This window comes from Oryzias melastigma, linkage group LG17 (assembly GCF_002922805.2).
Source record: "Oryzias melastigma strain HK-1 linkage group LG17, ASM292280v2, whole genome shotgun sequence".
NCBI classification, from domain to species: Eukaryota; Metazoa; Chordata; class Actinopteri; order Beloniformes; family Adrianichthyidae; genus Oryzias; species Oryzias melastigma.
Genome location: NC_050528.1, coordinates 19,042,698 through 19,068,137, shown reverse-complemented (window position 1 = coordinate 19,068,137; position 25,440 = coordinate 19,042,698). Strand labels below are relative to the sequence as shown.

The following is a 25,440-nucleotide window of genomic DNA, read 5'->3' as shown; positions in this document are numbered from 1 at the left end:
TTGAATTTTCTTTGATTTTTGTGCTTTCTTTGACATTAATTGAGTAGTTGGCGGGGGGGGGGACTGAAACATCCCATGCCATAAAAAAAAATCTATTCCATAAGACCCACAAATCTTGTCAATGTGAACAATTAACATTTATGCTTTTTTCCTGATAGTAATACATAATATAACACAATTATAATAAAGCCAAGATCTGCAAATTGCAATTATACTGTTTTGCTCTGTTACTGAAAGAAGTTTGATTTCAACTCTAAAGTATTAACAATTTAAATGAATCAATAAAGTTGGTGAATTTGTCTTTCTTCTTTCTTTTTTTTTAAATCATTGTTCCTGCCCCAGTTTGACGATCACTTATTTGAGACTCATTATTATGTTCTCTCTAACCCACTTACAGTGTTTGCTGTTCTAAAAATTAACAGCTCAAATGACTCATTTCAGGACCATGGAGAGCTCCCCATGTACAAGTTTTTAATTTTCTGTCCACCAGGGGTCGCACTTTAGCAACGATTTCACAGCGGAACCTTCTGCGGAACGGTCGAACTCGGGGAGGAATATGTATGTGACGCACTGACCAAATGTACCAAGAAGGTAATCAAATGACAAGAATCGATACTTTTGCGTTGGAGCGGGATTAAGTCAGAGTTATTGGAGCTTGAAGTTTGGGCTTCTCTGATTTAATCAGACTGTTTTCACTTTGCGACTGTCGTATTGCAGCAGAGTATTGTACGCTAATCTAATCATCCCGCTAGTCAGAAACAGCTGGTTACTGTTAAACTGGACCATCACAATTTGTTTATGTTTATCTAAATAAAAACTATAACTTTATAATGTCTTACAACAATGACATTCTTCTTCTAAAACCCCTGTGCTGCTCTTTTAATGCTAGCTTTCATAAGCCATAATAAAGAATTGGTCTTTATAATATCAAAAAAGTTAATAATTAAAGCTTGAATTTTATTTTTCTTGACAGATTTTTGCCGCACAGATGTATTTCTGTTTTCATGTATTTCTCTGTCAGCTTTGAACATGTGCTAATATAACAGTCTGACAGCTCAGCAGTACTTTAAAGACCTGTTGCAGGTAAAACCAGATGACAGTCGTTGAAATTATTTTATTTATTTCAAATGAGACAGCTGATGATTAACTTTAAAATGTCAGGTTTTTCTGCATCTTCTCTGAATATTTCAATTTTTTTATGTCTGATTTATTTGTCTTTCTGGATTATTGTAACATTTGTTTCTGAACTATAACATAAATAACACTCCTTTCTTCTTTTCTTTAAGGTTTATTAACCAAGGAGTGGGAGGGTTAACCATGATGGTCACCCGCCGGGTTCCTCTGGTTTTGTTGGCCTGTGGCTCTTTTAATCCAATCACCAACCAGCATATGAGGCTGTTTGAGTTGGCCAGAGACCATCTGCACGGCACAGGTCAGACTCGCATGTCACCAAAATCTGTTGTATGTTTAACTAGTGTTTCCAATCAAGCTCCTGTCAGATCTCTTATTGATTTATTTTTAAAAAGAAATTTTCATTTTTGAAAAATGTATTGTATGCAAAAGTAGTGGAAATAGTATTTTTTATATAAAAAATGTTGTTTTAAAAAAAAAATCAATTTACTTAGTCATTGCTTGAATCAGGCTCCTCTGTTATGTCAAATGATCTAGAAATAAACAATATTTTGGGGGCAAATTGAAGTAGATAAAGCTCAAAAGCAAACTAATATCATTTAGAACATTTCAAAAATAAAAAAAAATAGCCTTTTTGTAGTTTGAAGTTATTTTAAAAGTTATCAAATTAATTCACAATATGGTTTGTTGCGCTGAAAATTATGTTTTAACAAAACAAATTAATGATTATTTTAGTATTAATGGCCTCCCAGTCGCCATGGACTTACAAAACACAAAGACTTGTCCCCTTTTAAATAAAATAGATAAATAGATAAAACAGTAACAATTACACTGTGAGTGAGAACAATCGGTGCATCTAAACAACAAACTTCACATTTGTTTGCCTCATTCTGACAGAGACTTCAAATCTAGTGTTTGCACATCCACCGTGGAAGATTTTTTATCCCCCAAGGATCTATTAAGAAGAAAATAAAACACTAAAGAAAACTGCATTTTTGCAAAACTTCTGCAGAACAAAATATTTTTATAAAGTTTTGTTTTAATCTTTGACTTTAGGGCTAAAGCCTAAAAACATCTGTCATGAAAAATGATTTATTTGCTGCAGAAAGACTGAGCATTCCTCCCCCAACAGTCTTGTGGAGTCTCATATTTTATACTAAACTTTTTATGGATGGATGGCTGCACACAGCACAAAAAAAGGCTTCTAGGCTGTGTGCCCTGTTGTGTATTATCAGGAGGCACAGTCTCAAGAACATTTCCATCCTAAAGCTACTCTGAATAACTGCTCTGGCTTTTTCCCATGATCCTAACAACAGCATCCTACTACTGGAAACATGGTGGTTCTGAGCCAGTTCCCCCATTCTAAGATGCTTTGTTCTTTCATGCAACAAAGCAACGCTGCTATGAGCAAAACTATTGTTGTTTTTCTTCTTTGAAAATGATCTAAACTGTTTCATTCCATACAAAGATGGAACAATTCAATATTTCTAATCATTACTAGACACTGTTAAATCTCAGTTAAAACAGATTTGTTCTTTCGGATTGATTTAAATGGGTGATAACACCCGACATCAGTGATGCTATAGTCACAGATTAATATTTCATTTTTTTCCCCCTGCCTGTCATGACCCAGAAAAACTGCATTAATCTTCTCTTCCCTCAGGCCAATACCAAGTGGTGGGTGGCATCGTGTCTCCAGTTAGTGACAGCTATGGAAAGCAAGGCCTGGCGCTGGCGAAGCATCGCATTGCTATGGCAAAGCTGGCACTTCAGACCTCCAGCTGGGTCACCGTCGATGAATGGGAGAGCCAGCAGCCGGACTGGACCGAGACGGTGGAAACCATGAGGTATTAAACACATTTTAGGGTAATATAAAATATAAACATGTTGGGGGAAAGAGGAGGTTAATATGTTCTAGAGATATTGTCATAAATATTAAGTTTTAAAACTACATTGTACAAAAAACACTCTTTTTTTAAACCAATATGCTGAAAAAAATAAAAAAAGAGGGGCTAAATTTATCCCACATACTTTCAACTGAAGCTGTCCATGATAATAAATGTAAGAGTTGCATCATGTAGCTTATTAAAGCTTGAGAAATGTCAAATTTTCAGTGTGACAAAATCACCAGCACTGTTTACCATCAAAATTTAAATCTGTTGCTGTAACATAAACTATTATTATTTTTTAGGATTTGCTGCCAAATGTATTAATTTTTATATAAATGCTAAAAAATATATATATATGTAATTTTTTTGTCAGTTTGGCAAGGGTCCTAGAAATACAAAAAAAATGTTTTAAATAAAATTTTATTTTAATTTTAAGCATCCAGATTGACCATAATTACAAAAATGTTAAAGGGAATAAGGAGACGTAATATGCAGAAATTATCTTCTTATACTACACTAAATTTGATATATTTTTTCTTTATTACTCAATGATATGAACTTTGGCTTTAGCACTTCCTTCTGTCAAAAAGCATTAGTTTTATTTGAATTCTCAAAAAAGATTAAGATCTAATCAAATTGTTAAATCACGTAGAAAGTTAATGATAGTCAGAGTAAAGCTAATTACAATACATTATAAATAAACAGCTGCACAGCCTTAGGAAAATGTATAAGTTATTCAAAGTTTGAAAAGACGGAAGGATGTCATTTGTTTCCTTTTTTCTTTATTTCGTTTAATCACCTTTCATTTTTCTCATGAGTCATCGACAAATCTGTTTTTAAGAAACGGGGGACAAAACAAAATGAAACTTAATGTCCCAAATTATAATTGATTTAATTGCTGATGATGCTCTCTATGATGACGGTGACATTAATTATGCGCTTGATTATGGCAATTTTTGGGGGAAAAAGAACACAGTCTTTTTTTTTGACAAACTTAGCTAAAGTGGGAAACATTAACTTGTTCTGAGAAAGTTTGTCATCTGAGGTTACGTCTGTTAGGTTTGGAATTTTTTTCTTTTTTTCTTGAATTTTTTTTTCAAGAAATAGGAGTGTATGAAAATGAAAGATCATTTTCTGACTGGGACAAATTTGTTGATGGATGTCTGACCTTCAGTTTCAGGGGTTTTCCCAGGCTTTACCGTAGAGAGGGGGTTTCAGTTTCTCATACTTACGATGCTTCCTGACCCTGATCTTTTTTTTTTTTTTGCTTTTACCTATTTATTTATATAATTTTTAAAAACTTTTTAACTAATGAGTTTTAAATAACAAATGTATTAATTTCATAAATATAATTCAAAAACCAACAGAAAATATTTTTTTTGTCATAAAAAATATTTGAAACTGCTATAAAGTTCAATGGATTTCATAAATTGAAATCCTGTTTCTACAATTAGTGAGCCATGGTATTAAAAGTTCCACTCTGATCATCCTTTAGATCTACCGTAAAACCGTTTCCAGTGATCTTTACATTTTGATCATGCCGTTTTTAGACAAAATCAAAAACCTGCTGTTTTCTAACATAACAACATAATTTCTGCAGAGCTCTCCCACTAGCTTAAACCCCCTGGAGATATCCAATCGTACAGTTTCAATCCAGATAATAGCTCAGATAACATACATGGATCTACTTAACTGCGAGAGAATACATCTGAATGGTGGGAGGAGCTTGTGACCCACTTCTACATCATAACTACAAGCTTTATCAAGCAGCATGTTTTTCATCTTCTCCTGATTCACAGCGATTTAACAAATAAATACTCTTGAAGCTCAAATTTATTTAAATATGTCTTCTATAATGAGAAAAATGCCACAAGAACTTGTTCAAAGCTATTTTCATTGAAATGCGTTTTTAAGACTAATAATTTCTCACCTTGTCTGCCAGTTTTACTCTTAATTTCTACAGTTTGTCCTCCTGTTTCTGACCCTTTTCTGTCTCAAGTTGCTATTTAGTCTATCTCCTTTGTGTCTATCTCCTCTCGTCTCTTCTTGGATTCCTGTTTATAACAATCTGCTTTCCTCGACTTTGGATTTAGAATCATTCTGTTTGGATTCTTCATCAGATGACGTCCTCCTCTCTTCTTCTGCAGGAAATTTTCTTCCCTTCGTTACATGGAATTCTCATCCAGCATTCTCTATTGTTACCATGACATTTATTGCTTAATTTTTTGGTTTTAAGCTCCCATGTGCAGAAGGAGGTGCAGAGACTTTTAAAACTACCGAGACTGCCAAATATATTGATATAATTTTTTTACTTTGTGTGTATACATTTCGGGTCGCCCAATTATGAACGAGCTGCAGCTTTTTTTTCTTGCATAAGTTTGCTGAGTAAAGAATAGACAGACTTAAACCCGTAAATGCATCTGCTGGAAAATGTTTCTCATCCTGTAAACACTCGTGCGCAAAAAGTTATTTCAGGAGCTCCGGGTTTCCAGCATTTGCATCACTCTGCTCTTGGCCTCACGTTTCCTCTCTCCTGTCGCCGCTTCCTGCAAATCTCTTTATGCACGGTCGCCACACTCCCCTTGCAGCTTGGCATCTGCCAGCTTGGTCTTCTCAACACGGGTCCAGATCGAAGACGCGGGTGAACTTTTGAACCCGGGTCACGGAGAGGCCACATCATGTTCCTCCCCAACACACACAGCAAAAAGTTCTTATGGGCTGGGAAGGCTTATGGGCTTCTCTGTTCTGTTTGTTAGACTTCACTAATCATTGTTGCTTAAATAAAAAACGTTGCCAAAGGGCAAACATAAACAGATTGATCAAAATCATCATGATATAGCACAGTAGGGCTGCCACAAACGATTATTTTAAGTCAACAAATCACTGATTGCACTACTGCACGTGTGTCAAAGAGAGTGGCAGATATTTAGTAAGCATGCACCATAGTTTTGTGATTTAAAAAAAATTGAAATAAAACGACTATTATTAAATTAGTCGTCGACTATTTCAATAGTCTGCATAGTCGTGACTAATCGACTAATCGTGGGAGCTCTATAGCACAGTTTTCTGTTTTACAGCTTGGATAATAAATTCTAATCTGTAGTTTTAAAAGTTATTTTTGCTCATCGTATTTTTTTTTTTTTTTTTGGTCAGGTATCATTCTGGACGCATTCTGAAGGAACTTGGGAGGAAACTTGGAACACACAGGGACCCCGATGGAAACACACCTCCACTCTCCAGTAAGAGTCTTGTTTTGGGAGTGTGTCTGGTTCTTGTTAGTAGGGAATAAATGCTTAAGCACTTCAAGTCCAATCACAATTTAAATTGTAGTTCTGATCCAATATTATTCAATCAAATTTCATGTATTTTATTTACATTTTCTTTCAAAATCAGCTGTGTTTAGTTGCAAAAAGCAGTTTAAGCCAGTGATTTATAATCAAAAATGGGAAACTTTTATCAAAAGGATTTTAAAAAATCAACATAAAAGCAAGTTTTTTTTCCTTAAAAACATTTAAGAAACTGTTTTTAAATCGATTTGATGAATTGAAAATTCTGCTTCTACAATAAAATGGATTCATTTCAAATAATCAACTTTTTTAACGCAGCGCTGCTAGTCAACATTTTAACTGTACTGAATGAAGTGAAGGTTAGTCCAGCAGTGAATTTAAGACTGCACCTCAATGTCTGAAAATGGAATCAATTTTGATTCTAAAGTTTACAGTTCTGCTTGAATTTTCTCTTTTGTTAAATATTGATTTGTTTGTCAAATTCCATTTCCAGACCAACTTTTGTTAGGTTGTGAAAAACAGTTTTCACATAACAAAGGTGGAATTTTAATAATAAATATCTGAATATTTCCTCAAAAACTGTAGCAGTTTTTGCCTGATGAGAAATTTGCTTAAAAAAAAACTAATATGTGGTTTTGGTGAAATCATTTTTGCTTTTATCCAAATGAAGATCAATTTGATTTGGATTAATGGATTTTTAAAGCCAGCCCAGTGGGAGTAATGGTCATTTTATGCTTGATCTTAAACGTGACATGTATCAAGATGGATTTACGTAGCGTAGAGTGTGTAATTTATTCTGAGCCAGTGTGGATTAAAAGTCTAATTGTGCCCTTTAGCCCTGACTAGCAGTCATCAGAGAGCATTAAGAAGAGCCTTTACTTCTTTAAGTCTGTGTGAGTATATCCTCACAAGACCTTCTGACAGACAGCAGTTCTACCCTTCAAAATACTCGGGAATCAGTGTTTTTGCGGAGGGATGCACTACGTTTCATTTCTGGAAAACAAAGCCAGACTCCTCGAGCGTGTATTTATTAAAAATAAAATACAAAACAAAACATTTCCTCTTTTTTGACTTTTGATTTGTGCCTTCAAGTCTGGTATCTACTCCTGATCAAGATTACTCAAACTTTTGCATCACCTCTCTGCCTTATTCTCTGAGCTCAAGTCCAGGTAAAGGTTGGGTCACTTCAGGACTCAAAACCGCCTAAAGGTTACTGAGCGCCGCTGTGACCGCAGCTCACCCCTCTCTCAGGGTTCAAATGCAGAGAACCAAGTTCACACACTCATTGGAGAAGACAAGAGAAGAGCCATGGTTGTTGATTGTATGTACAAAGTTTGGTCCTCTTTAACCCTTGTGCTTTCTTTGACATGCTTACATTAAAATTAGGGTCATCTGGACCCCATAAGATAGCATAAGGGTTAAGTTGAACGGCGTTGCCACCACGAAGTCTCACTCTGAAGGTTGTTACTTTGAAGCACTGCTTCAGTCTGTCTGCCAAATAGTTCAGTCTGTCTAATCTGATTGGAGGATTTCCTTTATCTAAGAGTCATTCAAGTTCTCCTCAGTAAACGGCCAACAAACGTCCTGCTGATTTGAGCCACCAGGGCTTAATTGATGGTTGATGCTGCTTTAGCGCTTGTCCTGTTGAGTTTTCACACTGTCACGTAAAAGGTGGAGCCAGGCTTTAACCACAAATCTGTATGTGAGGATGTAGGGACGGTAGTGGAAGTCCCAATTTAAAGTTTTTATGATTAGAATTGTGCACTATTTAATAATACAAAAACACTAATTTATTCCATGTTTTTAAATCTTAATACATTTGACAAAAACTGAAACTTTAAGAAACATCAGAGCAATCAGAATCTGAAGATCCGTCTGTGCCCTCAGGTGTTTCTCCACAGCTGAAGCTCCTGTGCGGAGCCGATTTCCTGAACAGCTTTAAGGTTCCGGGCCTCTGGCTGGACGAGCACGTGGAGGAGGTGGTGGGGCGCTTCGGCCTCGTCTGCGTCAGCAGGGGGAATTTGCAGCCCGAGCGAGCCGTGCACGAGTCCGACCTGCTGCACCGCCACAGACATAACATTTTCCTTGTGAAGGAGTGGGTGAGGAATGAGACGAGCGCCACAGAGGTCCGGCGGGCGCTGAGGCGGGGTCTGAGCGTCAAATACCTCGTCCCGGACTCTGTGATAGACTATATTCACCAGCACAATCTGTACACAGAAGACAGCGAGAGGAGAAATGAGGGCACGCTGCTGAGACCCCTTATCAAGCAGGCACAGCCGCCTGGGAAGAGTCTGGACGACTGACAGATGGAGCCCAAAAGTCTTCAATGAGTTCTTGTCCTGAGGGATTGGGATCTTGGTTCGGATGCAACGGAAGAAGTTTGCACAACAAAAATGATGGCACTTAACTTTTAGAGGAAAGCATTTTCTCAAAGCAGTGCACTGGATTATGATGTAATGCAATAAAATATATGTTTAAAATGGTTTTGCCTTATTTTTTTCTTTTTCTCTTTAAAGGGGCCCCACCATGATTTTCTTTAGCCTTTCAGAGTAAACTATATCCATATATATGATCATCTATTACCTTTGGACCACTAAAAAACAAATTATTTATGAAATATTAGTTATTTTTCGTGAGTCTTTTCCTACCCTGAAGTAAAACAACTCGATTCCTGAAGCTCCGCCTGCCGGTGCGTGTGGCTGCGATGCCGCTGCAGTCCACTTCATGATGTCATCCCGGAGTATTTCTCCTACGAAAATAATCCAAACTTCTTCAAAGATGGATGCCCATACGATATATCTGCCTCTAGTTGGCCTGGCCATAAGGAGCGACACGTCTAAAGTAACAAACACCTATTTGAGCTGGAATTTATTAAAGACAGGACACAACTGGAAGATATACGATATTCTGCATCTAAAATGAAAGCTTATTTTGCTAATCACCACTAGCTCAGTAGAGAAATTGAGTGTTGGGAGACGGAGCTGTCACAGCAGACTCTTCCTGGAGGGAGTGGTTGGCATCATGCTGACGTCAGCAGGTTTTCACCCGCTCGTTTTCGTGGGTATGGGAGGGGCTGCTGCAGACTGTGCAGGTTTTTAGAGGATTACTCTTAAATGCATGAACGGATCAAAATGCCGCCCGCTTTGGGGTTCTTTATAGTGAGGAATGAACAGTAAAATGCATTTAAAACCTCAAAAAGTAGAATTTTCGTGGTAGAACCCCTTTAAAAAAAGTTGACAAAGTTTCTGTAGGTCCTTATAACAAAAAAAAACACAATTAACAGTTTAATTAAAAATGAACTCAGGAGGTTAGTTTGGTTAGATTTGAGTTGAATTCAATCGTTTTGTTTAGTTTTGTTGGGTTTCGTCTCAGCAGTTTGGTTTGGTTTCATTTCCCAGTAGTTTGTTTTTGTTTCGTTTTGTTTCTCAGTAGTTTTGTTGTTTTAATGCGTACAAAACATAATTAAAACACATTAGATTCATTAAAGACTCAGTCAAGTTTTATTTAATGGGAAGAAGCAAACTCAAATAATCCTCCTCTATTTAGCTTTTTTACTAGACTGACTATAAACATTGATTCATGATGATAATATGTGATAATATGCCTATTGTTGTTTCACATTTTTTCAAAGTTATCTACTAACAAAATGGAATGCTTTGATTATCCTCAGAAAACGTCTTGCATCATTTTAGTAACCAGTAAATATGAATTACATGTCAATTAATAAATCTAAAATCCTCATGATCATCATCAAATCACATCGTCACAATCATTTCTACACATTGCAGATCAAGTTAAACAAATTGATTTGTTATTGTCAATAGAACAACACATTCACCTCATTTCAGTTAGAAATATTACACGTCGATTAACAAACATGTAAGTAACACTATAATAAATCTTAATGTATAATTAAGCATTACTTAACCGTTAAATAACGTCTCAACTGACTCTTTTATGGATTATTTTTGTTTCACTAAGTGCATTATATAATGCATTAGTGAACTAATTAGTATTACTATTCAAACCTACTTAATTCATAGCAAAGCATTACTAAAAGCTTCCCTATGCAATTGCTTATTGTTATGAATGCAACAACAACACATTAGTTAACGTAAAGCACAATATGTTGGAAGTTACTATACTATATATAAGAGTTAGGAAGCAAGATCTTAGGAAGGTTTTACTTCATAATTTAAGCCTGAACTAACCTTTTATAAGCATTATTAAACATCATAAGCATTATTAATTATTACTTAACCATATTATGAAAAGATTATTGGAACTCTAGTGAAACATTTATGTGAACATTTATCCCTCAGGAAACACTTAATAAAGCTAAAAAAAAAAAAATTGTGATTATTTATTTAAAATAAATAAATAAAAAAATCTGTATCAAGAGTACAGATTAGGAGTAGATGAGGTACAGACTGGAAACATTTGGTGGACCTTTTCGTGTCTCAGCTCCCGACCCTCAAGGTTTCTTTGAGGCCACTATCGTTTTCACAGAAGGATTTAAAGTAGGCTAATCTTCAAAGATGCTTGGCTACAAGAGGTGTTTTCTCACAAAGCCCGGTGGCTCCCAGTGCTTAAGTGACACCGATACTGAGATGTGTCCTCTCAAAGATCAGGATGACGCTGGAGGTGATGGTGTTCTGGCCACTGCTGACATTCCAGGAAAACAAAAAGAAACCTAACCTGAAGCTGATTGACTGTCCGGTCTGTGTCACGTTGAAAATGTGTGGAAAGAATTTGTGAACAATTAAAAAATAATCCCAAAACCACGTTCCTGAGGCGTGAAGAGGATTGACATGCAGCGTGGATTGTCGCAGTGGGAGGGAAGAGGGTGGCGCAAGAGAACATTTCAATTAAAACATTGGATTCCTCAGGTAATTGGATTACAGAGAGATTGGTTCAAATTGGGACTTTGACTGAGTTTTTTTGCATTCCTGCCGCCAGCAGCCCTTTGAAGCAGACAAATAAACCTGAAGCATGTCTGTGGATCTCAACGGATACTGGAAGATGGTTTCCAATGACAACTTTGATGAATACATGAAGGCTCTTGGTAAGAGATCTTCAAAAACATCCATATTTAACAAAATTTAAAAAAATCAGAAATATTGAAGTATGTTTAAAAAAGTGTCTAAAATCCATCCTTTTTTTCGTGGACAGGTGTGAATGCAGCCATCAGGACTATCGCCAGCTTACTAAAGACTGACAAGGACATCGTTCAAGATGGGGATCACTTTAAAATCAAGACCCTCAGCACTTTCAAAAACTACAACATGGACTTCCACGTGGGACAAGAGTTTGAAGAGGATCTCAGCGGCGTGGATGACAGGAAGTGCTTGGTGAGGATGCTGCAGAGGAACACATTGACTGCTATTTATTTTTTTTGCTTTTCAAGATTAAGTCAGGCAAAAGAAGTGAAAAGGAGCCGGGTCAAAGTCACAGATTATCTGGATTTGAAACCCCTTTTGTGATTTCAGATAGGCTGATTACAGATAAGCTATAAGAACTTAATGAAAATGTCTAGATCGGAGAGTCACACGTGGCAGAGTCATTATTTGAAGTTTGATTAGGGAAGAGATTAAAGATAAAAAAGCAATATCTGTTTTCAGAATGATGCATTCGGGTCTGTGTGTTTCTGTGGCTTCATGCAGACCACCATCAACTGGGACGGAGACAAACTGGTTTGTGTGCAGAAGGGAGAGATTGAAGGAAGAGGATGGACCCACTGGGTGGTGGGAGATGAGCTTCATCTGGTGAGAATACATCAGCCCCCGTCATGAATATTAATCCAAACAATTTAGACACTTTTACTCCAAAACCTCCCAGCAGTGTATGTGGAGTGCATATGTATATTTTATATAAGATTGCAGTTTGAACAAGTTCACAAACTCCAACTTTAGTCTGTGTCATCTATTTGAACTCACTTAAAATCTGGAGAAAACCCTAAAGGAAAGAACCACATTTACATATTTTGAAGTGAAATTACAAATATCCATATTTATTTTTACTTCATCTAAACTTTTTTTTGCTGAATATTGTTAAATCAACATATTTTTTGTCATTTTCCATTAGAAAGCTACTGAAACAAAAATAAATTTTGCATCTAAATGGAATTTTATTGCCATGTAACTGTTTTAGCAAATTTTTCTTTGTACTTTTATTAAAACTTAAGGAAATTAATCTCGTAAATTATTTTATTTTACCTGCAAATGTTTTCAATCAACTATGTATAATAAATACTACTCCGAGCATAATCGAACTGTGAGCAACATTGACCTCTAGTGGTAGAAATAGTTACTGTCAGATAAATTTGTTCACAATTATACAAATAAACCATGATGACTACAATCTTTTTATTTAAAAAAATGTAAAAAAAAAATTTTAGCCAAATAAAACGTTTAACCTTACTAATTAATTAGTAATGTTCTTTGTTTTAGAAGTAAATTGTCTTAATTTACTAGAAATTGTCTTAAAAATGCAGCTAATGCAAATATTGTTAGAAAGAGAACAAGTTAAATCTAGTGTTTTCTCTGATAATTACATTTCATGTTTTATTGTTAATTTATGCTCTGTTTCAGCAGAAATTATACTTTTAGATTTTTTTTTTTAAATCTAAAACTCAATTTTAGATGCAGTCGTGACCCGTTTGCTTGTGCAGTTCACAGAGTCTGAATGTCAGTTGCTTCTTGTTCCCTGCAGGAGCTGAGAGCTGGAGGAGCCGTGTGCAAACAGGTTTACAAGAAGACAACATGACGTCGCTCTCTTGAGGGAAAATCTTGCTCCCAGCAGATACTGACTTCAACGCAGACAACACTGCGCATACAAACACAGTTCTGTCTTTTACTTTGTGTCTCTTTGTTCTCTATTTATATAAAACCATACTTGATCAAAAGGGCAGCATATGACAATTTTCCCCCTAATATCATCTGCTGGATATTGAGTTGGAATATTTAAAACAGAAAATATTAATGGTTTTGATTATGATGAAATAAAAGTAAACCTGACAACCATAGTTTTTTTTTTTTTCCTCTCATTACCAATACTCCTCCAAGTTGCCCTGAAATCTCTCAGATCTCTCAGATCTGACCGATTAAGTCAATAAATGAAGCAGCTCCCAGGATGATTGTTCTACTTTTCTGGTTACATCCTTCAATACAAGGGGGAGCAAACTACGGCCTCCGGGCCATATAAACTACTTAATCTGAAAAATTAAAAAATCATTTAGTTTTTGTGTTTTTCCGTAATGGACATTAACCCATTGTTGCATTTGTCAACAAAATGAGAACAAACAAACACAGTTTTGAAATAAAAATTCGAAATTTTCTGTTTTAAAATATATATATTTGAATTTTTAACAAAAATTAAAGTGTGTTTTTTTCTGCCTTTATTCCATGTTATTTCTTTCTCTTATGAGGTGGATTATCAACCACACATCTGCTGCTGGCCTGACCCCTCTTTCAAATTTTGGAACCTTGTGTGGCCCATAAATCATAAAGTTTGCCTCCCCTGCTCTAATACATCTTAATATTGTTGATTTGACACATTATTAAATCCTTAACTTCTCTAGAGACTTCAAATTGGTAATGAACAACCTGCAGAGTTCTCTTAGACACTCTTCAGCTCATCTTTAGCCGTCTGATTTCAGTCGTACTTTCTGCTGCTTACGCTATTTATTTCCCAAGCTGTTAGTTACATTTTGACAAGCAGGCACTAGTTTTCCAAATTGATTCCATTGACTAATCCTGAGAATGCTTTCCCATTTGAATTAGTTTGAAAAATAAAACAAAAAAAACTCTACTAGACATTTTTTGTTTTGCCATTTAGAAGCAGAAACTTAGCAAGAAGGGTTGTGTCTGGTATACTTTTTAAAACTTTATTATCACCTTATTGTGTTCAAAGTTCAAACATTTTGGTTTGTTTGACTGTTTCTAAATGGGAGATAATCAAGTGTTGAGAAAATGCTGTTGGGACAAGTTACAAAATCCTCTTGTACATTGGACACCATCACTAAAGTGCATGTGCATGTTTGCTCAAAGATGATTTTTTTTTTTTTAATGGTTCATGTCTGCGCTGGCAGCCATGGATACACCCCCCCGTAACCTCCCCTTGGCACATGAACCCTGACAGAGAATTAGTGAGTCTATCGCTTTCACCTTTAAAGCAGCTGCCCAGCTGCTCCTCTCCGATCAGTCGTTTTCACTCATCAAAAGGTCTCTGCCCTCGGGCTCGAGGCCGTATAAAGGCAGAGGGACGCCGTGCCCCCTTTCCCTTTCTAACTTTGTCTAAAGTCTACAGGCCACCGCGTATTATCATGCCTCCAGATATCAGCGGGAAATGGATTCTGGAAACCAATGACAGATTGGAGGATTACATGAAAGCGCTAAGTGAGGAAAAAAACATTTTTTTTAACTTAAAAAGCTTATATTTTAAAACAAAAATCTGTAAAATGAAATATACATTTTTTATGTTATTTATTTTTACAGTTGATACAAAAATATTTTAAATAATATGTTTGGGCCTAAATTTAAGACCAACATCAATGAAGCTGTCGTCTGTCTCTTGACATTGAACTTTAGAATATCTTTGTGAAATGAACTGATTCCTGAACTTGAACAATGCATTTTCCCAACTGATTTATGACTCTTTGCTGTCAAATCAAATCTCTGCGTTCTCAGATATTGACTTTGCCACGAGGAAAATTGCCCTCGCCTTGTCACAGACCAAACTGATCACCCAAGACGGAGACAAGTTTACCATCAAAACCTGCAGCACCTTTAGGAATTATGAGATTTCCTTCACAGTTGGGGTGGAATTTGATGAGCATACTGTGGGATTAGACAACAGACATGTCAAGGTTGGTTGACCTCTCACATGCCAAGTTTGAACGTTCACTTAATGGTATTTCCAGACTGACATCTGCTTGTTGTGTTCATAATCTTTGGTTAAAACAAATTTATAGCAGAATTGGTTCCATCTTATCAATATATTCTTGTTTCATGTTTTATTTTACTTCTTTTTTTTTTAAATAAAATGTTTTTTTTTAACTCTGTCAAACAGGTTATTGATCATTTCATAATTATCCATCTTTTTTAACATAATTTCTCTGTGCGTTTGAGTTTTTTGAACATGCTGAGTTTAGATTTCTCAAAAAAAGGAAATACAAATGGAAGACTTTTAAAACGTAGACAAAAATATGGAGTTGTTCATCAACATTGTGCTTAAAAATAAATGAATTACCACAGTCCCCCGAGAAATATACTGTATTGATCCAGAAAGGATCAATGCATGTTTGAATTTCACTTGAATTTAAATAAAGATCCACTGGTGTGTAACTGCAGTATTGAGCCACATTCTGAAACATTTATGCTGCTGTTTTTTTTTTCATTCCTTGTGCCTTGTTAAAAAGAGAAATAAAAGGTCTCACTCTGTGGTATTTTCAAAGAATATCATGTCCTTGAAAAGCCAAAGTTCATACAGCAGAATGTAAAACGCTGGGGAAGTTCACTGTTCTGCAGCCCTGCATGCAGCAACAAATACTTGACCGAAAACACACAGGTCATACACAACTAAAATCTATCTAAAAGAAGAGATTCAAACAAAACGATTGTCTACTTTTTATATTGTGTTGGACTATTTTAGTTCTATGACATGCAAGTAAGCACAAAAAATGAAAACTAAGCTTTTAGTTAGAAACGTATTGGATCGGCCAAAATTAGTGATAGGAGATTGAACTGTTTTTAAAGTGATATGTTTTTTTCTATGTAGAGTTTGATAAAGTGGGAGGGGGACGAGCTGGTGTGCACTCAGACGGGACAGAAAGCCAATCGTGGCTGGAAACACTGGATCCAAGAGGAAAAACTCTACCTGGTGGGTTGACTGTTGACATGTGGTTTCTATAAAGCGTTTTAAAGAGCTTTGCTAGTTATTGCAATCTTTTTTTTTTTAAGTATTTCTAAATTAATTGACTCTTTTGGTTTTTTTTTTTTTTTACAGGAGCTGACTTGTGAAGATGCAGTGTGTCTTCAGGTGTTCAAGAAAAAAGAATAAGAAACACTGCAATGTATTTAAAGTGTGTTTTAGTGGTTTATGCTTGAGTTTGTTTTAGCAATTAAATGCATTTAAAAAAATAAACTTATGTAAAACAAATTATGTATTTGGAATTTTTCCATGTCTGCATATTTACTTTATTTTGCCTAAAATATAAAACCTTATGTAAGAATGAAAACTAGATTTTGAAGATGAACCATATATATGATTTTAGACTGAAATCCTGTCAAAGTTTAATGTTGTCTTTTACAGTGAAACTTAAGAACTTGACTCCTAACTTCCTGACAAACTGTAATGTGACCTGTTTCCTGCCCCTTTAAAAGGGTATCACTTCTTCTCCATTCCTGCAGAAGGGGTTTCAGTAAAACATCTGATACGATGCTGGACTTAAATCTCTCCAGGCTTGATTTGAAACCTAACCCTTGGCATTTCTTAGTATTTTCATCTTAAATTATCTCAATTTTTTTATACCACGAAAGTCCCTCTCTAATGTCACAAACATTTCTGTTGTTGTTGCAAAAGTAGGATAGTATAAGATAACCTTTATTGTCGATGTCAATAAATGTCTCATATGGGTGCTCTCCGCCCATCTGTGACATTATTTAATCAGATGCATTTAAGAGCCTTATTGCCCACAGAAAAAGGTGTTATTTGTTGGATTTCTGAGACTCCTAAATTTCTTTAGGTTTTTTGTCAGAGGGGAGAAGTTTAAAAACAAAGTTGAGGGATCAGCAAGCATCCTGTGCGTCCTCTTAAGTTGGCATGTGTTTACATTTTCTTCATAGGGAAGCCAGTGAATCTCTGCAATCTTTTTGATTTTCTACAGAGCTTCTCCAAATCTGGAAGAGCAACCAGTGCACCACAACATCACAAAGAGGACTCCATGTCTCCACTAAGAAATGAAAAAAAGTCTGCATCAGTTTGACTTCCAGGAGGAATTTTTCAAAAGGATTTGTATTTAGAATTTTTCTGAGTGGATGTTCCTTCAGTTGAAGCCAGTATGAGTTTGTAGTCACCAGGTGGGAACAGTGGGTTGGGGCTTATGATTCTCAAAGTGGATGAAAACAGGGTTCAGACCTTCCACCCATGTTGAATCAGCAAGCTGCCTTTGTAGTTAGCAAACCCTGCTACTCTTGTCTTGGGTTGTTGTCTGCTAAACAGTTTTCCACTTTTCTTGTGTGATCAATTTGAACAGCACTCTCAGTTCCTGGGGTTACTGTCTCAGCATGCTGTTTTGTTCTTAGTTCCCAGGATAAAAGACAGATTAGAGGCAGCATATAAAAGCAAAGGCTATACGTACATATGATACAAAAGATGTGATCCTGTTCAATTAAAGTCAGTCAGTTCAAACACAGTGTTATGGTTGACCAACTGATTTTTGCAAGATGTTAACATAAATAAATTGAAATCAAAGATTAAATTTGTCTGTGTTAAATAGAAATACAAACCAAAACATCTAAAATATTTGGTGTTTGAATAGAACTTTTTTTTTTTACTTAAACAGATGCTGTAAATTGTTTAAATAAAAGCCACCTTTTGCAAATATATCAACTGATGCTTGAAATAATGCATGATTTCCACAGTAAAAGACGATCCATTCTAATTTCTCTGGAAGTAATTACATGGAAAGGAACATGTAATTCAGTTTTAGAATGTGACTATTGTTCATATGGATAAATGGTAAATATATTTACTGAAGATAGGTAATATAATATATTTAAGTTGATTTGTGTTAGAATATTAATAACCTTTAGTTTAACCTTTAACTCTATGAATATTTTTAAAAATACATATATTGTATGAATTACATTTCCAAGGCGATAAGCAACTTTTTTTTCATTAGATTGTTAAACTCTTAGACAGGAATATTCTAATTTGTTGTTCTCCATCTGAAAATCTCATAACAAAGGCGCACTTGAAAGCCTTTAACTGCCAAGTTGGTGTCACGTCATCACTTCCATAACGCACTTCTCGCGATATTATGTTTCAGGAAGTTCCACGTCAGTACCCAGTGCACTGCTCACTGAAGTCGCTGGTTTGGACCCGATAGCAACTACTTCCAAAGATTTTCTGGTTTAGTTGCTTCTACATAGGGGTGAAACATGGTAAGTTATGTTTTATAAAGCTATACATGCGCGTTGGTTGCATCTATGACACCTTAATAATTTGAATTGTTTGTTAAAATGGCGCTAAATAGTAACTTTATGCTACGTAGCATAGCAGCTAACTAGCTTCTTCGGCTTTAACATTAAAGCTTGACATTTGTTGTAACAAAAACGTCAATATTTCTGATTTATTTAGCTGTAATGGTGCGTTTTGTGTTATTGAATTGGTCGTTAATATGTATGTTGTGATTTATTCAATAGTGAAATCGTGATGGTGTTGCGATAGCTGCATTAGATTTAAACCCAGCCATATTGTTTTTAGACCTTAGTTACAGATATACGTGACATCACTCAATATTCAGTCATATCAAGAGTATAAAAAGTTTTGTAAACAATACATTTTTGCCTTTTGTTTCCTTAGCCTCTGAGGCTGGACATTAAGCGGCGGCTTACTGCCAGATCAGACCGTGTGAAGAGTGTGGATCTTCATCCAACTGAGCCATGGATGCTAGCCAGTCTGTACAACGGCAGCGTCTGTGTTTGGAATCACGAAACGCAGGTAGGAATGTGGGACCATCAGTATAAGTTTGCATCACATATCATTAGCGGTTTTTAACCTAATTTTCTAACAGTACTACTGAAACACTACTGTTATGTCTATAAGTGACTATTTATATGTTGATTTCCTTCTCTATCAGACTCTTGTCAAGACTTTCGAAGTATGTGACCTCCCTGTCAGAGCGTCTAAATTTGTTGCACGGAAGAACTGGGTGATCACAGGAGCGGTAAGTAGAATTTTAAATGTTTTCTTAAGGATTACAGTATTGGAAGTACTGCACTGTGTTAATAGATTGATAGATCTTTAATGTAATTGTCCCATGTGCAACACAATTTTAAAAATTATGTAGTATCTGTATTATTTTTTTAATATAAAGATCCAGTTACCTGATTCAGTATGAAAAGTGTATTTTTTAAAACGTGTGGCATTGTCATTATTGATTTGTTGACATAGTTAATACAGTTGAAGATTTGGTCTAATTTTGTTCTTTCTCTTCAGGATGACATGCAGATTCGTGTGTTCAACTACAACACCTTAGAGCGGGTCCACATGTTTGAGGCCCACTCTGACTACATCCGCTGCATTGCTGTTCATCCAACCCAGCCATACATTCTCACCAGCAGTGGTAAGTCAGTGAGAACTACTTGCTGTACTTGATGATGTTTGGACAATAAAGTTTGTGCACGCACGTCAACATGTTTGTTTGTGTCTGTGCAGATGACATGCTGATCAAGCTGTGGGACTGGGAGAAGAAGTGGACATGCAGTCAGGTGTTTGAGGGTCACACTCATTATGTCATGCAGATTGTCATCAACCCCAAGGACAACAATCAGTTTGCTAGCGCCTCGCTTGACAGGACAATAAAGGTAGGTGCCACCTAATGGTGAAAATTTCTTTACATCTTAAGCAACATCTCAAGCTTTGAATTTTTATTCTGAATGACATCTAAAATAAATCTGAAATTATGCTTTTTAAATAGGGATTAGATTTTTGAATCATATTATTCTATTTATATTTTCCAAACTAATTGAGTATGTGCAAATTTTTAACGGCAGAAAATCATTTTTAAATATACTGAGTCTCACAGAAACTTACTGCATACCTGTACAACATCTTTCAGTATTAATTGGATCATATTCTTACTTGGGTTTGTGAAGGTTTGGCAGCTGGGCTCTTCGTCCCCTAATTTCACCTTGGAAGGTCACGAGAAAGGAGTAAACTGCATTGATTACTACAGCGGAGGAGACAAGCCTTACCTGATCTCAGGGGCTGATGATCGGCAGGTCAAGATCTGGGACTACCAGGTTAGACTTAAATGAGCTTTCTTTTTTTTCTTGTAGTTTTTAAAAAACGCGCTATTTTTAAAGGCATCATAAAACTCCAAATAGATTTTTTTTTTAAAGTCTGTGTTCTTACATATTGTGTTAACACAAACAGCTAAACTCTAATTTGTTTTATAGAATAAGACCTGTGTTCAGACTTTAGAGGGGCATGCCCAGAATGTCTCTTGTGTCAGCTTCCACCCTGAACTGCCCATTATCATTACCGGATCAGAGGATGGTGAGCAAAAACTCTACTCAGCCCTTCACAAAGTCGAACAAGAGATGTATAGCAATGCACAATCCCCAATCTTTGCACAATCCCTTTTATTTCTAGGCACGGTGCGGATCTGGCACTCGAGCACTTACCGCCTGGAAAGCACTTTGAACTATGGCATGGAGCGAGTGTGGTGTGTTTGTGGCCTCAGGGGCTCCAACAATGTGGCCCTGGGGTATGATGAAGGCAGCATCATTATCAAGGTAACTGCAAATTATTTGGATTCAAAACATGTCTTAAAACGGAGTCATCCAAAAAAAAATGTCTTTGTTTTGTTTTATATATATATAAAATGCTGCTAAATGAAAAAAAAATGTTTTTCTTAGTTTTCTTCTTCTGTCCACTTTTGTCTAGGTGGGCAGAGAGGAGCCTGCCATGTCTATGGACACAAATGGCAAAATCATCTGGGCTAAACACAGTGAAGTACAACAGGCCAATCTGAAGGCAATGGGGGATGCTGAAATCAAGGATGGTGAGAGACTACCTCTGGCTGTTAAAGACATGGGCAGCTGTGAGATTTACCCCCAAACCATCCAGCATAACCCAAATGGAAGGTACAAAAACTCTAATTTAAAGTTATATTTAAATTTATGTTTTTTGTTTTTTTCCAGAAACTTTCTTCAGAGGAGTTCTAACTTTTTTTCCCCTTAAATTCCCCAGGTTTGTTGTGGTGTGTGGAGATGGAGAGTACATCATCTATACCGCTATGGCTTTGAGGAACAAGAGCTTTGGCTCCGCTCAGGAGTTTGTTTGGGCACACGACTCTTCAGAGTACGTTAGTCTTTTTTAAAGTAGATTTGACGGATGATTTTCTAAACTCTTTTTTTACTTCTGTCTACAGTCAATATCTGTGTATTTCTTTCTTCATAGATACGCTATCAGAGAAAGCAACAGTGTGGTCAAAATCTTCAAAAATTTCAAAGAGAAGAAATCTTTTAAGCCTGATTTTGGAGCAGAAGGTAATTTCACTATTATTAAATTCTACAGTGTCCTTATTAATAAACATTTGAATGTAGCAGTGATTCACTGGACTTGTGAATTGTTTTTTTGCAGGGATTTACGGAGGTTTTCTGCTTGGGGTGAGGTCAGTGAATGGTCTGGCGTTTTATGACTGGGAAAACACGGAGCTCATTCGGCGCATCGAGATTCAGCCCAAACATGTAAGATGAAATCACCTGGAATTCCAAATGCTATCACTCTGAGATTCCCTCCTGATGTTTTGATAACCGTTTCAGATCTTCTGGTCGGACTCTGGTGAATTGGTCTGCATTGCTACAGAAGAGTCTTTCTTCATTCTACGCTACATGGCAGATAAAGTTGCTGCTTCCCAGGAGAACAATGAAGGAGTGACAGAAGATGGGATTGAAGATGCCTTTGAGGTTGGTTCATTTTGGTTAAAGTCCCACTCCAACTATATTTTTTTCTATTCTAAAATCATTTCCAGTGGTCTTTTAATTATGCAGTGTTTAGCCAAATAGACCTGTGTTGTATTTTTAAGACATATTTTCCTCAGAGCAGCAGGAGCTCTTTAGGAATTTGTTGTGGTTGGTACTATTTTTGCTGAAGTTAGCCTTTCGCTAATTTCCCAGCATCCCTCTGTTTACACTCTCCCGCTAGCAAACAACACAAGCCCAAAATAACATTAGCGTAACAAAAAATGATGAGCAATATCAGAGCTATCCAGCTGTAGAGTTTAGAGCAAGATAGCAGCTCAGACAAGGACAATGAAGACGATAATGGATCTACATGTGTGTAAGTGAAGGATTTAGAATTATAACAGCGAAGAGAGGCTTTGGTCTGTCTATACAAGTCACTGCATCACAGACCCAAAATTTTTCAAACCGCGAGTTTTCATCTGCTCCTGATCCACCATGATTTGAATAAAGTAAAACTCAAAAACACAATTTTAGTAGTAAATTATTTTATATATGTCCTCCATCATGAGAAAAACAAGAACATGTTAAAAACACAAACGTATTTCATTGGAGTGGGTCTTTCAACTCTTTGTTGAATTCTTGTTTTACTGTTGGTAGTTAAAATGTGTATGAATGCATTACTTTATAACCAAATGGTATAAATACAGTAAAACCTTTTAAAGTCATGAATGCTGATTTCATGTGTTCAGGTCCAAGGAGAGATCCAGGAAATTGTAAAGACTGGGCTTTGGGTTGGAGACTGCTTCATCTACACCAGCTCTGTAAACAGACTCAACTACTTTGTAGGAGGAGAGATTGTGACTATTGCTCACCTGGACAGGTAGGAGCTCAATAAGTGGTCTGGACTTTAATGGGATTATTAGAATTGTAGAAAACATAAACTCTACATAACACAGAAATGTTGTCTTAAATGCTCTATGACATCTACAAGTAAATTAAGTTTTAAGCTGGTAAGAATTGTGGAGCCCTTTTTACAGTTTTTTTCTTTGCCTATAGAACCATGTACCTGCTGGGTTACATCCCAAAAGATGACCGCCTGTACCTGGGAGACAAAGAGCTCAACATTGTCAGTTACTCACTGCTGGTCTCCGTTCTGGAGTACCAGACTGCTGTAATGAGAAGAGACTTTGGAATGGCAGACAAGGTGTTGCCAACTATCCCTAAAGAACAAAGGACCAGAGTCGCACATTTCCTGGAGAAACAGGTATAGAAATCATACGTTTTTTGTTTGTTAGGTATTACATGTCTTTTGATTTCATGTTTAAGTTTTTAAGAAATATATGAAGATTTCTGTTTACTAATGGGTTGGATTTATTTTTTCTCTCAGGGTTTCAAACAGCAGGCGCTGGCTGTGTCCACTGACCCAGAGCACAGGTTTGAGTTGGCCTTGCAACTGGGAGAGTTGAAGATCGCCTACCAGCTGGCTGTGGAAGCAGAGGTATGACTTGATACTTCTTGACAGACTGTCTTCATATTCAGGTTATTTCATGCTACCATGATCCAAATGTTTTTTTGTGTGTTTTTGATAGAATTAATGTCACTACTAAATGTTTATTTCTGGCTTCCGCAGTCTGAGCAGAAGTGGAAACAGCTGGCAGAACTGGCGATCAGTAAATGCCAGTTCAGTCTGGCTCAGGAGTGCCTGCATCACGCTCAGGACTATGGTGGCCTGCTTCTCCTCGCCACAGCCTCTGGTAATGCCAGCATGGTGGGGAAGCTGGCTGAAGGAGCAGAGAGGGATGGCAAGAACAATGTGGCCTTTATGACATACTTCCTTCAGGGGAAGTAAGTACTAAATGTGAAACTGTAGAATAGAAATATACAGAATACAAGTAATAATGTGTTTTCTATGGAAATTCTAAAAACATCGTCTTCTTCACTTCAGACTTGATCAATGCCTGGAGCTTCTGATCAGGACAAACAGACTACCAGAGGCGGCCTTTTTGGCTCGCACCTACCTGCCCAGCCAGGTGTCCCGTGTGGTCAAACTGTGGAGGGAGAGTTTATCCAAAGTCAACCAGAAGGTTTGTTTGGATTTTGCTTTATGCCTCTGCTTATGCAGCTTTTAATTTTGATGGACAGATTCCAATGTTCATTATTTTCTTTTATCTTGCTCGTATTTGCAGGCAGCTGAATCCCTCGCAGACCCCACCGAATATGAAAACCTGTTCCCAGGCCTGAAGGAAGCCTTTGCAGCAGAACATTATCTGAGAGAGACCTGCGTGGGCGGCTCCAGACCTGCTAAAGACTATCCTCTTGTCACAGTGAGTTTCAAAGGGCATAGTTTAAAGGTGGCTAAATAAATTGCACGTTTATGTATTTAAAATGTGTCTATTTCTGTCACTTTTAGCCCAATGAAGACAGGAATATCCTGGAAGAGGCTCAAGGATATGAGCCCAAAGGCACTTTCATTCCCTTTGTATCTGAGGTTTGTATTCAGCACTTTGTTTCTATTAATATAATTTCTGCTTTCAATTCAGGAAAAATTATTTGAACTTTTTTGCATTTATTCCCAGACAAAGGACAGCGAAGAATCCAGCTCCGTCGCTCCTGTCACCCCTTCACAGCCTGAACCTCCAGCTCCTAAAGCACCTGAAAAAGAGCCAGAGGAAGATGTTCTTGATTTTGAACAGAAAGAGAAGGTCAGATTTCTTTGTTTTTCTAAGATTTTGATTTTATTTATTCGTTGATTTTATATATAATCTTCAGATAGTTTGTTCTAATCAGAGCACATTTGTACTTTACTAATGTCAATATTACGTTTATAATCTTTTATCTGTTTACCTGCAACATTTTTCAAAAAAGCAAATGGTGAGCTTTTATAACACATGACTCAAATTGATTTTTTTGTCTCTGTAGACTCTGGATGAGCTAGAAGTGGATCTGGACAACATGGAATTGGACGACATTGACACCACAGATGTGAACCTCGATGACGATTTCTTGGAAGATTGAAACCTCAAACTTTCTTCAGAACATATTTAAATGAAAGGGACCAAATCCCCTTTCCCCATTCTTTTTTTATTGTATGAAAACGTGTAATATTGCCATGTTGACCTACCACTTTTGAGAAGTTTCCTTTAGAAGAAGTTCTGTTCTATTTTCTAGATTAAGGTGGAGAGGTTGTAACTTTTCCATTTTTTTTTTTTGTCATTTATTGATGGAGACCTAAAAAATTTTCTGTCCACTATACATTGTTATTCACTTTTTGCTTTGTGTTGCCTTTATGCAAATCAAAGTCAATTCAGTCCAATAAAATGTGGTTGCTGTACATATTTGACTTTTGCAGTGCTTCTTATGTGACCGTTGAGGCTTCAAAGGTCTGGGTGATTTTAAAGCAACATGTAGAATTGACTTTTCCTTTTGATTGCGGACACA

The 25,440-nt window shown here is 36.5% G+C and overlaps 3 protein-coding genes across 6 annotated transcripts; all 3 read left to right on the top strand.

Annotated features, from left to right (window-relative positions):
- The first annotated feature begins 464 nt into the window (after positions 1-464).
- Positions 465-13,948, top strand: LOC112147331 (retinol-binding protein 1). Of its 4 annotated transcripts, XM_024273642.2 has the most exons (6): positions 2,930-2,978; positions 6,174-6,259; positions 11,267-11,372; positions 11,480-11,658; positions 11,971-12,072; positions 13,019-13,948. In XM_024273642.2, exons 3-6 carry the CDS (start codon positions 11,300-11,302, stop codon positions 13,070-13,072), a joined length of 408 nt encoding a protein of 135 aa, XP_024129410.1. In that variant the 5' UTR covers positions 2,930-2,978; positions 6,174-6,259; positions 11,267-11,299; the 3' UTR covers positions 13,073-13,948. The 4 variants fall into 4 exon arrangements, with proteins under 4 accessions (XP_024129411.1, XP_024129408.1, XP_024129409.1 ...); XM_024273643.2 differs by lacking the exons at positions 11,480-11,658; positions 11,971-12,072; positions 13,019-13,948 and adding exons at positions 465-591; positions 1,287-1,432 and having other exon boundaries at positions 2,795-2,978; positions 11,267-11,292; XM_024273640.1 differs by lacking the exons at positions 11,267-11,372; positions 11,480-11,658; positions 11,971-12,072; positions 13,019-13,948 and adding exons at positions 465-591; positions 1,287-1,432; positions 8,195-8,790 and having other exon boundaries at positions 2,795-2,978.
- A 507-nt stretch (positions 13,949-14,455) lies between these two features.
- On the top strand, positions 14,456-16,468 carry rbp2b (retinol binding protein 2b, cellular). The gene is made up of 4 exons (XM_024273644.2): positions 14,456-14,703; positions 14,995-15,173; positions 16,085-16,186; positions 16,313-16,468. The coding sequence occupies exons 1-4, from the start codon at positions 14,631-14,633 to the stop codon at positions 16,364-16,366; spliced, it is 408 nt and encodes a 135-aa protein (XP_024129412.1). The 5' UTR covers positions 14,456-14,630; the 3' UTR covers positions 16,367-16,468.
- A 1,837-nt stretch (positions 16,469-18,305) lies between these two features.
- copb2 (COPI coat complex subunit beta 2) lies at positions 18,306-25,337 on the top strand. Its single transcript, XM_024273639.2, has 22 exons — positions 18,306-18,471; positions 18,893-19,030; positions 19,170-19,256; positions 19,529-19,655; positions 19,748-19,896; positions 20,188-20,334; positions 20,491-20,590; positions 20,687-20,829; positions 20,981-21,180; positions 21,287-21,397; positions 21,497-21,585; positions 21,680-21,786; positions 21,862-22,005; positions 22,752-22,882; positions 23,059-23,266; positions 23,390-23,500; positions 23,633-23,847; positions 23,948-24,086; positions 24,189-24,326; positions 24,413-24,490; positions 24,579-24,704; positions 24,922-25,337. The coding sequence occupies exons 1-22, from the start codon at positions 18,469-18,471 to the stop codon at positions 25,015-25,017; spliced, it is 2,787 nt and encodes a 928-aa protein (XP_024129407.1). The 5' UTR covers positions 18,306-18,468; the 3' UTR covers positions 25,018-25,337.
- Positions 25,338-25,440: the final 103 nt, after the last annotated feature.